At 44.2% G+C, this 13405-nt stretch overlaps 1 protein-coding gene across 1 annotated transcript in view; it reads right to left on the reverse strand.

Moving 5' to 3' along the window:
- The window catches only part of GOLPH3L (golgi phosphoprotein 3 like), a 35235-nt gene extending 23730 nt beyond the window's left edge, over nt 1-11505 (reverse strand). Inside the window, exons 1-2 of the mRNA XM_075843357.1 lie at nt 11352-11505; nt 7928-8096 (exon numbers count right to left, since the gene is read on the reverse strand). Coding sequence (XP_075699472.1) covers nt 7928-8095 — 168 coding nt within the window. The 5' untranslated portion in view covers nt 8096; nt 11352-11505. The remainder of the gene's footprint in view (nt 1-7927; nt 8097-11351) is intronic.
- Nucleotides 11506-13405: the final 1900 nt, after the last annotated feature.

Here is a 13405-nt window from a genome sequence, read left to right on the forward strand (position 1 = left end):
GCCGCACTCAGGAGAAATTGGGCAACCAAATGGGGTATTTTATTTCTTGTGAAAATAAGAATTTTTGAGCTAAAATGACATATTATTGGAAAAAATATATTTTTTTTTAATTCCCAGCCCAATTCAAATAAGTTCTGTGAAGAAACTATGTGGTCTAAATGGTCACATTACCCATAAATGATTTCCTTGAGGGGTGTAGTTTCCAAAATGGGGTCACTTCTGGTGGGTTTCCATTGCTTTGATACCTCTGGGGCTCTGCAAATGCGACATGGCACCCGAAAACCAAACCAGCAAAATCTGTACTCCAAAGAACACACAGCGCTCCTTCCCTTCTGAGGCCTCCCATGGGCCCAAACGGCAGTTTATTGCCACAAATGGGGTATTGCTGCACTCAGGAGAAATTGGGCAACAAAATTGAGCATTTTGTTCCCTGTGAAAATAAGAAATTTTGATGAAATTTTTTCCAATAAGATGTAATTTTTTATTTTTTTAATGTCACAGCCCAATTGAAATAGGTGCTGTGAAAAAACTGTGTGCTCAAAATGCTAACAACAACCATAAATGAATTCCTTGAGGGGTGTAGTTTCCAAAATGGGGTCGCTTTTGGTGGGTTTCCATTGCTTTGATACCCCTGAGGCTCTGCAAATGAGACATGGCACCCGAAAACCAATCCAGCAAAATCTGGACTCCAACAAACATATAGCGCTCCTTTCCTTCTGAGCCCTCCCATGGGCCCAAACGGCAGTTTATCACCACAAATGGGGTATTGCCACACTAAGGACAAATTGGGCAACCAAATGGGGTATTTTGTTCCCTGTGAAAATAAGAAATTTTGATCACAAATGACATTTTATTGGAAAAATGACATTTTTTTCATTTCACAGCCCAATTCAAATACGTGCTGTGAAAAAACTGTGCGGTCAAAATGGTAACAACAACCATAAATGAATTCCTCGAGGGGTGTAGTTTCCAAAATGGGGTCACTATTGGGGGATTCCTACTGTTTTGGCACCTCAACACCTCTTCAAACCTGGCATGCTGCCTAAAATATATTGTAATAAAAAAAGAGGACTCAAAATGCACTAGGTGCTTCCTTGCTTCTAGGGCTTGTGTTTTAGTCCACGAGCACAGTAGGGCCACATGTGGGACATTTCTGAAAACTGCAGAATCTGGACAATACATATTTAGTAGTGTTTCTCTGGTAAAACCTTCTCTGTTACAGAAAAAAAAATGAATAAAATTGAAATTCAGCAAGAAAAATGAAATTTGCAAATTTCACCTCCACTTTGCTTTAATTCCTGTGAAATGCCTGAAGGGTTAAAAAACTTTCTAAATGCTGTTTTGAATACTTTGAGGGGTCTAGTTTTTAAAATGGGGTGTTTTATGGGGGTTTCTAATACATAGGCCCCACAAAGCCACTTCAGAACTCAAGAGGTACCTTAAAAAAAAGGCTTTTGAAATTTTCTTAAAAATATGAGAAATTGCTGTTTATGTTCTAAGCCTTGTAACGTCCAAGAAAAATAAAAGAATGTTCAAAAAACGATGCCAATCTAAAGTAGACATATGGGAAGTGTGAACTAGTGACTATTGTGGGTGGTATAACCGTCTGTTTTACAAGCAGATGCATTTAAATTCAGAAAAATTCAATTTTTTCAAAATTTTCTCTACATTTTGCAATTTTTCACCAATAAACACTGAATATATCGACCAAATTTTACCACGAACATGAAGCCCAATGTGTCACGAGAAAACAATCTCAGAATCGCTTGGATAGGTTTAAGCATTCCGACGTTATTACCACATAAAGTGAAATATGTCAGATTTGAAAAATGGGCTCTGAGCCTTAAGGCCAAAACTAGGCTGCGTCCTTAAGGGGTTAAAGAGGCTCTGTCACCAGATTTTGCAACCCCTATCTGCTATTGCAGCAGATCGGCGCTGCAATGTAGATTACAGTAACGTTTTTATTTTAAAAAAAACGAGCATTTTTGGCCAAGTTATGACCATTTTTGTAGTTATGCAAATGAGGCTTGCAAAAGTCCAAGTGGGCGTGTATTATGTGCGTACATCGGGGCGTTTTTAATACTTTTACTAGCTGGGCGCTCTGATGAGAAGTATCATCCACTTCTCTTCACAACGCCCAGCTTCTGGCAGATCACGCTGTGACGTCACTCACAGGTCCTGCATCGTGTCGGCACCAGAGGCTACAGATGATTCTGCAGCAGCATCGGCGTTTGCAGGTAAGTAGCTACATCGACTTACCTGCTAACGCCGATGCTGCTGCAGAATCATCTGTAGCCTCTGGTGCCGATGTGTCCTCGCTCGTCTGACACGATGCAGGACCTGTGAGTGACGTCACAGCGTGATCTCTCGAGAACACGCTGTGTGTCTGCACTGCCAGAAGCTGGGCGTTGTGAAGAGAAGTGGATGATACTTCTCATCAGAGCGCCCAGCTAGTAAAAGTAGTAAACACGCCCCGATGTACGCACATAATACACGCCCACTTGGACTTTTACTTTTAAACACACCCACTTGGACTTTTGCAAGCCTCATTTGCATAACTACAAAAATGGTCATAACTTGGCCAAAAATGCTCGTTTTTTAAAAATAAAAACGTTACTGTAATCTACATTGCAGCGCCGATCTGCTGCAATAGCAGATAGGGGTTGCAAAATCTGGTGACAGAGCCTCTTTAAGTGTCGGCATAGAGGCGATGTCACTACAATGATACGTTATGGCTGGGGCAGAATCGTGACAAGGGGTTGCAGCAAATAAAGTTATAAACTTTTAATATATTTTATGTATTGACTTTACATTTTTCAAGATCTCTGCTTGCGGTCATTCAACAGGAACAGTTCACACGGCTTATTTTCGGGCCGTAAACGCCCGAAAAATCGGAAGCAGAACCTCTAAACATCTGCCCATTGATTTCAATTGGAAAACCGATGCTGTTCTGACGGTCCATTTTTTTTCAAAACGGCCGCGAAAAAGTGCATGTCACAAAAAACGCGAGTGGCTTAAAAAAACGTCTGAAAATCAGGAGAGGTTTTCCCTTGAAAGCAGCTCCGTATTTTTTGAGTTTGCGTGTGAACATACCCTGATGGTTTACTTCCAGCTCTCCAGGTCATGTGATCTTGATACAGGCGCACCGCTCGTTACAAGACAGCTCAAACAATGAAGGTTCCCATTGACTACCAGCAAGCAGAGATCTTGAAACTCGAAGAATTGATATACAAAATCTCTTAGAACATATTATACAATGAGTAAACTTAATTTGCAGAAACTATTTACTACACGTCCGGGCCGCCACTAGCTTTTTGTGTTACTACTTTCACTGCTTTGCCGCCATTTCCTTTCCAGGATCTGCAGAGCAGCGATCACCTGGTTAAATATTAAATGAGAAATCTGAGCGTCTGCCAGACACGCCGGGTCATTGGAACATTTACAAACAGGATATAAGGGAGAGAGAAAATATTACACATTTCCTTACGCCCCAGCCGTGCGGACATGTGATCTCAAAGAATTCTCAAAATGCTGCATCGCAGCTCCGACTTGTTTCAAGATAAAAACGCAGCAGGTGGTCGGCCTAAAAAGGGGTTTCTCCCACCCATCGGCAGAGAGAAGACCGTGCCACGGAGAGAAGCTGCACTGCCAGGCGCAACCCATGAACAATGGTAGAGCCAGTTTTTAGGTGACAAGACAAAACAAATTTGAAAAGGGTAAGCCATATACAGACAGATGAAAAATTATTTAGCTTCCAGGAAACAGTCAACAAGCAGGGCAGTAAGCGGAACGCATTAGGACTGTTTTTCATGTCAATTATGGCTTGTATAGGGTACCTGGAGCGGCTTGCAATACACCGTTATGCACTCAAAGCTCTAAATACAAAATAAAAGATCCAGCAACAGCATCTTGTTAATGGTTTCCAGGTAGATTTATTGTGCAGTGACAAAAAATAAAGTGTATAAGGCCCCATGCACACGAACGTGTTTTTGCGTCCGCAATTCCCCCGAAAATCCACGGGAGAATTGTGGACCCATTCATTTCTATGGGCCCATACACACTATCCGTGTTTTCACGGGTCCCCGCATGTCCGCAAATCCGTGCCGCAGAAACTCAGGACATGTCTTATTACGGCCCGCAAATTCGATGCGGACATGCCCATAGAAGTCAATGGGCCCGTGGAAAATGCGGGTACACCTCCGTGTGTCAACCGCAGTTTGCGGATTTGTGGAAGTGTTGCTAGGCGACGACCGGGAATGAGTTCTGTCGTCAGCCTGTTTTACCTAGGCTTTTTTTTTTTTTATCCGCATTTTGCGGATTACATACGGATGAACTGCGGAGGACATTTCACGGAACACGGTCCTGTAATTTGCGGACCAGAAAAACACTACGGTCGTGTGCATGAGGCCTTACTCGGTATTACTAAACATAGTCAACATGGCCTAAAAGCTGGCCACACGCACTAAGAAGCCCCCCTTCAGCGCAATATATAGGGGCTGAAATCACTTCCAGATTCCGTGGAGTCACACGATCCCTCTTTTTTGTGCCGGGTTCCCTGCCGTTACTTGCTGCATTTTTTAATGAAGAACCCACTGCGGCCTTATGTTTGCAGTAATTCAATACACGACCATGAACCGTACGATTAACATTACGTTTTTGTTATGGCGTTTTTCTTCACTTTGGACGCTGTTTTTGCATCTATGGCTTGTTTCTTTTTTTTCAAACGAAAAAGTGCCGAAAGCCTAGGACCCAGTTCACACAGTTTTTTGGCACGGATCTGGTCGGAATCAGCTCAAAAAAACGCCCCAAATCTCTCCCATTTATTTAAATAGGCAAAATATTTTTTTTTTCTTCACGGGCTGATTTTCACCGCTAATAAAGCGGCATGCCCTATCTTGGAGCGGTTGCCGCCTCTGAACTTCCATTGAAATCAATAGGAGGAAGAAAAGCACGCCGCTCGTTTGAAGCGCTTCTTTTGGCGAACTTTTTGATCAAAAACCACCGCAGTTTCTGCATTTCATTTAAAAAACAAAACAAAAACAACTCAGTGTGAACTGGGCCTTATGCTATAATTTAACAAGGTCTGTTATGGCGACAGGTTCTCTTTAAATCCATCTAACGAATGATACATTTCAGCCTTCCTCCCCATGCTTTGCACTGCAGCTTAGCCGGTTCTAATTGGGCATTGTGTGGAAGCACAAATTCACCAGGAGTTCAGTGCATGAAAAAGATAGAATGATAATAAAGAAGTAAACGTAGAAAGAGGAAAGTCAGATAAGTGCGGCACATATACCGAGGCGATGGACTGTAATAAACATGAATAAGCTGCCGCTACAGATCTCGCTGGAAGTCCTTGTTGTTCGCGTAATGATCTGAGCCGCGTGTTTGTGCTGGTCACAGATCACCTCGCCCTGCCGGACTGGGTCAAACGGACGGAAGAAAAGACTCATGGAAAATACATCACAAACTGTTTCAAGCAACGAAGAAAAAAAAACCTCAGCGTTAGGACTTATTCACACGAGCCTGTTTTTTTTAGTCAGTGTGCTGTCAGTTTTAATAAACTATGCAAGTCAACGGGGCTATTCACACATCGTGGTTTTTCACGGGGCGTGTGTCTGTGGCGGGAAACTCACTATTCCGGTCAGTTTGCGCAGACCAGACTCGCCCATTGATGAGTGGGTGTGTGAAACAAAAAACGGACAGCACATGGACGACATCCTTTGTGCTGTCCACTTATCGGCTGCTAGAGAAATAAAAAAATAAAATAGAAAAAAGTATAACTAGTAAGTGTTCGTAGAAGAGAAACACGGACGAGAAAGACCGATAACGTACGAAAAACTTCACTGCCGCAACACAAAACAGTCATATGCATGAAAAACGCCCCGTTTTTCGCGGAGGCAAATCGGACACGCTCGTGTGAATGAGCCATATATTGAGGTATATATTTTAAACGGAGACTGACTGTGGCATCCGTCAACCTTAGGCTACCGTGTAAAAAAACCTACGTTTTTAGTTTTTTTACTGGACTTCGCGGGATAGAATAGTGTAACGTACTACGCCATTCCATACTTTTTTTTTATGCGGTAATCTGCAGTATACCGGCCAGACGAGAGCCAAAATGGCACGCTTTTGGTCTCCATCCGACATATTTAGCATGTACGTTGTGAGCTATCCTGACGTACGCGCTAAATAAAAAAAACGTGACGCGAATAGGTCCTTATCCGTATCAGCGATGTCCAAGACCTTCATAAAAAAAAAGCCAAATAAAATCGGCTGTATGAAATCACTACAGGCCTCATTTATCACAACAGCCTAACAGTAAAACTGTCCTTGTTGCCCATAGCAACCAATCAGAGCTCAGCTTTCATTTTACCAGAGCAGTTTCAGAGATGAAAGCAGAGCTCTGATTGGTTGCTGTGAACAAGGAGGCCAGTTGTACTGTTAGACTGGGAAGAATACTATGAAGGGTCATGTAGACTTTGCAGTCATTTCTATTGCTTCAATAAATCCAATATAAAGAGTGATGCAACGTTGCAAACCGTTTTGAATAAAAAAAAAATATCCTATGGTTTGTGTATACAGCTGCTATGCAGACTTATGTGTCACCAAACAAGACTGACCCTGCAGCCATGCGTTACGCCAATCTCTCCTCTTACTAAACGTACACACAATAGCAGAGGGGGCAGATGGGAGAGAGGAACGCCTGACTGTAGGTTCTATTTACGCACAGGGTTTGTTGGAGGCACATAGGTCTGCATAGGAGCTGTTTACACAGAACGGCAGGACATTTTTAAAAATATATACAAAGTTTCTTCATTTCGTTTGGATGCCTTAGGCCCTGTTCACACTGAGTTTTTTTTCCTGATGGAATTTGAGGGAGATTTTGAGCTGCCTGCACTCTGCCGCGTTTTTTGCAGCTGCGGCCATTGAGCGGCGCGGGCATAAAATGCGGCGAAAACGGCTTTCTCTGCCTCCCATTGAGGTCAATGGGAGGTTAGAGGCAGAAATGCCTGAAGAAAGGGTATGACGCTTTTTTCTGCGAGCGTTTCTTTCTGTCCCCGGAAAAATAAACCACCTCCGCCTCCCATTGAAATCAATGGGAGATTTCGGAAGTTTTTTGACACTGTTTCCATGTAAAAAACCTCAGTGTAAACTAGGCCTTAGAGCAATAAATATTGCAAAAAGTGAAAAAGAACCGTCTAAAATCAAGCACTAGCTCGGAACCATTTTAACTACTATATGGGTGTATTTACACGGTGCAGTTTTTGCGGCACGGTGAAGCCAAGAACCTCAAGACAAAACCCGCATTCATTTTTATAGCGGTCTCTAAGCTAGGTGAAGAACTGCGCCAGATCGAAGTAAAAAAAACACATGTAATTTTGCAGTGCAGTTCTCCGATGGGCAGCAAAAACCACGGCACATCTGCACCGCATGAATACACTACCAGCGAACAGATCAAAGGGGCGGATGTACTTGATACAGCGCCAGCCACGTATGTGTGGCTGTTTCTGGTACTGCAGCTCAGCCTCATTCATGTGAATGGAATAGAGTTGCAGTACCAGACACAGCCACATGAACGAGAGCGGTGCTGTGTCATGAACTGAAGTATCTCCCTGGACCACTGTGGCCCCATGGGTTGGACCACCACCAATCAGGCATTGATGGCCATCCTTTAAAGGGGTTGTCCAATCAGATAGGCCCCCAACAGTTATTGATATTCCAGCATGTTTATGTAGATATAGCATGAAGTCGATGGACGAACGCGTAACACATGGCTCCGCCAAGTCCTCCGAGGTCGTAGCCACCCTGACGTTCATATGCCCTAATAGATAACTGAGTGCCAGACACCCCAAATGCTTCCCAGACCCCCCCCCCCACGTCATAGTCCGACATAATAAAACAGTAGGATACAATTTCAAGTCCGTACCTCTTTATCCTTCAGTCCCAAAAGAAGAACTTCCTCCATAAGCGTCAGCCTCATATCCTTACAGTCCCCCGAGGTTTCCTCATCCTTCTCTTTGCCGGAATCGTCCGAATCAGCCCTTTTGTCCTGCCCCTCTTCGCCACGTCGGCCGCGCCAAACTAAAGTGGTCATCCTATCGTAGAAACGGGGGAACAGAGTAAGAAGAATTGTATCAGGTAGAAGTTGTGTAAGATTCCATATCTCATCAGGGAGGGATTGGACTACTCTACACAACAACGTCAAATAACGGTTGGGAGTTATCCTCTTCGATCTAGATATTTTTAAAAAGTTTCTGAAAAAGCGGAGTGAAAACCAATATGGCTGCCATCGGAACGGCCGGGCTATCTATTCAGATCGTCTTTCAAGCATGAAACGGGCGTTAATACTAAGAATTGGCTTCTCTCGTTGGACGCGTTGCGATTTGCAGTCTGTTCTATTGTTCTCATAAAAATATTAATCCCTACAGAACTTCCTCATGAAGCAAATGCCACGACCAGGAGAGGAACGTGGCCAAGTTTGGCGTCTCATCACATTTACAATACAGATTTTCTACCCCCCAAAGGAAAAAAAAAGTAGAAGCTAATGCATCTGGGCCCATTAAATCCCCCTCCTAATGCCAATCATGGGGGCACTATATGTAGACAACGGGACCGGCCTAAGAGAGTCCTCTTGTTGGCAGTTGGGCGGGATGAGAGCTTCACCTCGTAGATTGGTTTGAAGAACTTCTCGCTTTAACCCCTCGGGGACCGGGTCAATTTTAGCCTCGAGGACCAGAACATATTTGGGATTTTTTCGACATAACCGTTTGAGACTCTGATTTTTTTTTTATATCCATTTTTATTTTGTCAAAAATAAAAAAATTCTGCTGCAGTTTTTGCCGATTTGTCCCCTTTTATGGCACACGCCGTTCTTCTTAACTGAGGTTATACATTTATTGTGCAGGTTATGATGGTCGTAACCGCACCAAATAGGTGTAGATTATTTCACGTTTTGAAACCTCAATTTAATAAAGTTAATTTTTTATTGTTTTTTGTTTTTCAATTTAGATTTGTAATATTATGGGGGTACTGCGTAGTGCACAAGTTATAGTCACACCCCATCCCCAGAGAGTTTGTCACATAAGGGGCCTGATGCTCCAAGCTAAAACTCTGACCATCTCGTCCACCCTGCTGGATCGGAAGTCTGAGAAATTGGACGAGCGAATTCAATTTGCGTCCGCAATAAACGCACCGTTTCTCATCCGTATTAACGTCCCATTGTGCGTTCCGTGAGTCCATCTTTTACGTCCGTATGTCATCCCTTTTTCTCCTCTGCATACACTTCCAGGTTTCACTTATTTGCAACGTTCAGCAACAGATCCGTAAAAAATGGGCAGCACACGGACGTCATGCGTGTACCGTCCGTTTTTTTCTCAATAGGCGAGTCTTGTTTGCAAAAATGAACCAGAATTGGGCATTTTGAGGGTTTCTCGAAACGGACACACGCTCTGTTGAAAACGAGTGAACAAGGCCTAAGAAACCGGGCAGCAGGAAAAAAAACAACTTTTTGGAGGCGTTTTTTCATGGCAAATACCCCTGCGGTCAAACATTAGCTTGAAGCCAATGGGGAAATTTAAATCTTTTTTTAGTAAGCGGATCGGTGAATTTTGTAAAATTTAGTTTTTTGTTTTTTTTTTTAAAAGGTGTCCAATAGGGAAAGGGTTGGGGGATCAGATCAGGGGTCGCAAGGTACGAGGCCCGATATGGGCCTTCAACCATGCTACACCCCACAGACTGAAGCTAAGAGCCTGCGTTAGATTTAGTCTATAAATCTACGATAGTTTTTGGGCATAAGGGGGGGGGGGGAGGGAAGCTCCACCCTCTTCGACTAAGCCCCACCCCTTTTCTCACCACTGAGAAAGTGGCAATTAAAGACGAAAATTTTAGAACAATGTTTGACCATTTGATATATTTCCCGCCACTAATAGCAAAAAAGAGAAAAAATTTAAACCCACCGCAAAAAAATTAATATACCATTTTACTAAAAACACCCCCCAAAAAGGAGGAGGTCTTATAGGAAGAGTCAGGGCACAATCTCCTTTGTTTTATTTCACGTCAATGGGTTGTATTGACGTTAACGGCGCAGAGATTTTACGGTGAGTCACGGGCGACCTTATGTCAATGAGACGTAGTCGTATAGTGAAAAGGTGAAATAATGGCCACAACCGCACCTAGTGCTGAACAGACTGATCCGCAGGTGACATCTACCTGGTTATTACAGGTTACCGCCCGACGTCAGAAAAAGATTCCTCAGTAATTACGTAAATCTGGTCATAAGCACCACGGAACAAATTACCATAATGTCCTGACCCAGTATACAATGCACAGGTTACATAGATACGGCTGATAACCCCACAAGGTATGTCGTCAGGTATTATGTCAGCCATATTGGCGGTCACGCAGCTTTTTCAGAAACGTCTCAACTTTTAACAACTCGGAAAAAGACGACGACTCGAGGGCTTCTACTTACTGACGGATCTTTATTATTCTGCATTGCAGACAGTAATTTAAAGGGATTGTCCTATCTGAAGTAGTATTAAATGGAACCCGTACAAATAACGGGGTGACCGTGTGGGTGGATCACACCTTGCAGATCGGGGGCTGCACTTTTTAGTGTCTCTGCTCTGACTAAGAGGGGGAACCCAAAGTTATGTCGTCGATATACCCTAATGATACCCTATGGGGGACAGACACGATGGAACAACCCTTTAAGAGTACGGATAATATTTCTAATCGCTATTCCAGTCACTAGTCAGTGTCGTTTTGGAGTCACACAACGCCGTATATGTGAGACAAGACGGGGTACGTGCATACAACAGTAGGGGGCGCACACGAGGCTACATACAATCTTTATACCCGTAATGTCTCCTTTAAATGGCCTTTTATATATTGACTCCGTACACATACATGGCCTATTGATAGGATCGGACATACAGGTTTGATTGATGGGAGCCCGACTATTCTAAAAATTCACCCAACCCCCTAGGTGAAGTCTAGGGCCACATCTGAGGGCCCCTGTAGATAAATCGTTGACCACTACTGGTTCTTGGTGGAGTCCGGATCACGTGATTAGAAGGTAAATAATAATGTGAACCGGTACGTACTAGAAGGATGCGGTTTGTTGTGATGACACTATCCTGTCGTTCCGATAACAACAAACATCGTGACAGATGTCTGATCGTGATAACTGCATCTGTCCACAGCCGGTGATAGGATTACATGGAGCATATATCGTCACCCCATATCTCTATATACATAATATACACACACGCTAGGTATACACCGCCAGATAATGCTACAACAAGCGGGTGTTACAGGAATCTTACACCCCAATCTCCCCCGCGTCTCACCTGCTCCACTCTCAGTTGAGCTCCTTAAAAACTTCACTTCCTGGTATGGGACACATCAGCTCTGGGCAGACAGCGCACCTTCACGTCGCTCGGTGTCGCCACTAAAGGACAGCCGAATCCACCAATCAGATCCAGCTTCCGCTCAGCGTACAGACATAGCCCCGCCCTACGTAGTTCAAGGTTCTGCTGCTGCGAACGGATGCCGTGACAGCTTAGTCTAGCCAATCAGGAAGCGTGGAGGCGGGACTGGCTGCCAAGACAACTCCGTCATGTGATCTTTTCGCGGCGGCCATCTTTGTTTAGGGAACTGGGAATCTCCTGTTATTGCTCTTAGGCAGGAAGTCAATTTTTTCTGTACATTATATTGTATAGAGTGTGTGGATGTTATAGATACATCGCCTTTATAATAGAAATATGTGGGAAAAAACGTCAAGGTGGTCTATAGGCGATGTATTATTATGGATCTGGTGTATGTATGAGGGCTGATGCCCATTAGGGCTTGTCTACACGTAGCGGAAATGCTGCGTTTTTTCCATCCGGAATTGCGGACAGAAAAAACGCAGCAGAATACAATAGCAGCAAAGTGGATGATATTTGAACAAATCTCATCCACGCACTACGTAAAAAATCAGCAGCGAAAACGATCATAGATTGACCTGCGGTGCGGAACTAAAATCCGGAGCGTGTCAATTTATGCTGCAGAGTTGTTGCTCTTCTGACTTTTGTGGCGAAAAAGCTGCGATTTTGTTGCACAAATCACAAATAAGGAAAAAAAAAAAACACCCTTTTTTTGTGTGGAAAATTAATCAAAAATAATTACAACAGGGCCGTTGCCATAGCGATAATTTCTTCTGTTCTCCGTCCAGTCCGACCTCCTGGGATGACGTTTAATCCCGTGTGACCGCTGCAGCCAATCACAGGCAGCATCAGTCACATGGGCTGCAGCGTCATCCCAGGAGACCGGACTGCGCCGGACAACAGAGAGACCCGTCGCCATGACAACAGCCCAGGGTATGTATAGACTTTCCGCAGCAGAGATACTGCCCGAAAAACTGCATCACAATTTGGTGCAGTTTTTCGGGTGGAATTCGCAGCGGGTTCTAGGACAGATACGCTAAGAAGTTTTACGCAGTGTATCCGACCTGTGGGAACCCGGCCTAATACTGCGGCATTTTAGGGTCTGTGAAGAGCAGCAGTCCCTGTCTCATGGAGAGGTGGTGCAGTATGTGGCTCCTCCATTCATATGCGCAGTTTTAGGGTTATGTTCCCACACACAGGATACGCTGCGGATGTTCTACAACACAATAGGTGTTTTACCTGCAGATTTAGGGTATGTTCCCACAGTGCAGATTTGATGCAGATTTTTCCCAGTATTTTTCAAGTCAAAACCAGAAAGGGAATCTAAACAGGACGGCCTTACACTGGGTTCCCACAGGTCGGATACTCTACGTAAAAGTACGCAGGGTATCTGACCTAGAACCTGCCGTGAAATCCGCCCGAAAAAAACGCGCCAAATTGTGGTGCAGGTTCTCAGGCGAAAACGTAGCTGTGGAAACGAGAGCTCGAAGTCTATACTTACCCCAGGCCGGTGTTGTGGCGACGCGTCCCTCTGTTGTCATGTTCAGTCCGGCCTCTGGGATGACGCTGCTGCCTATTTGACCGCTGCAGTCTGTGATTGGCTGCAGCAGTCACATGGGATGAAACATCATCCCAGTAGGCCGGATTTGCTCAAATCTCATCCACTTTGCTGCTACTGTAAATACTGCAGAATTTCCGCACTAAATACCATTGTTTATGAGATGTGGGAACCCGGCCTAACAGAACAATACATGGTCAAGTACCTTGAGAGAACCGTTGAGGGTCGCAGCTGCCGGACCCTCCTGACTTTTACCCTCACCTTCCTCATCACTCTGGTGTACAGACTCATACAAGAAGTCCCTGCTTATCACTAAGGATCTGTCCGTCAGAGGTAGAGGACTTCCCGACATATTCCTCCGATGGACGTTGCGATCTATGCCATGGATTGGGCATACAGTGGGTTACGTTGTCCGAAG

This window comes from Rhinoderma darwinii, chromosome 12, assembly GCF_050947455.1.
Source record: "Rhinoderma darwinii isolate aRhiDar2 chromosome 12, aRhiDar2.hap1, whole genome shotgun sequence".
Lineage (NCBI taxonomy): Eukaryota > Metazoa > Chordata > Amphibia > Anura > Rhinodermatidae > Rhinoderma > Rhinoderma darwinii.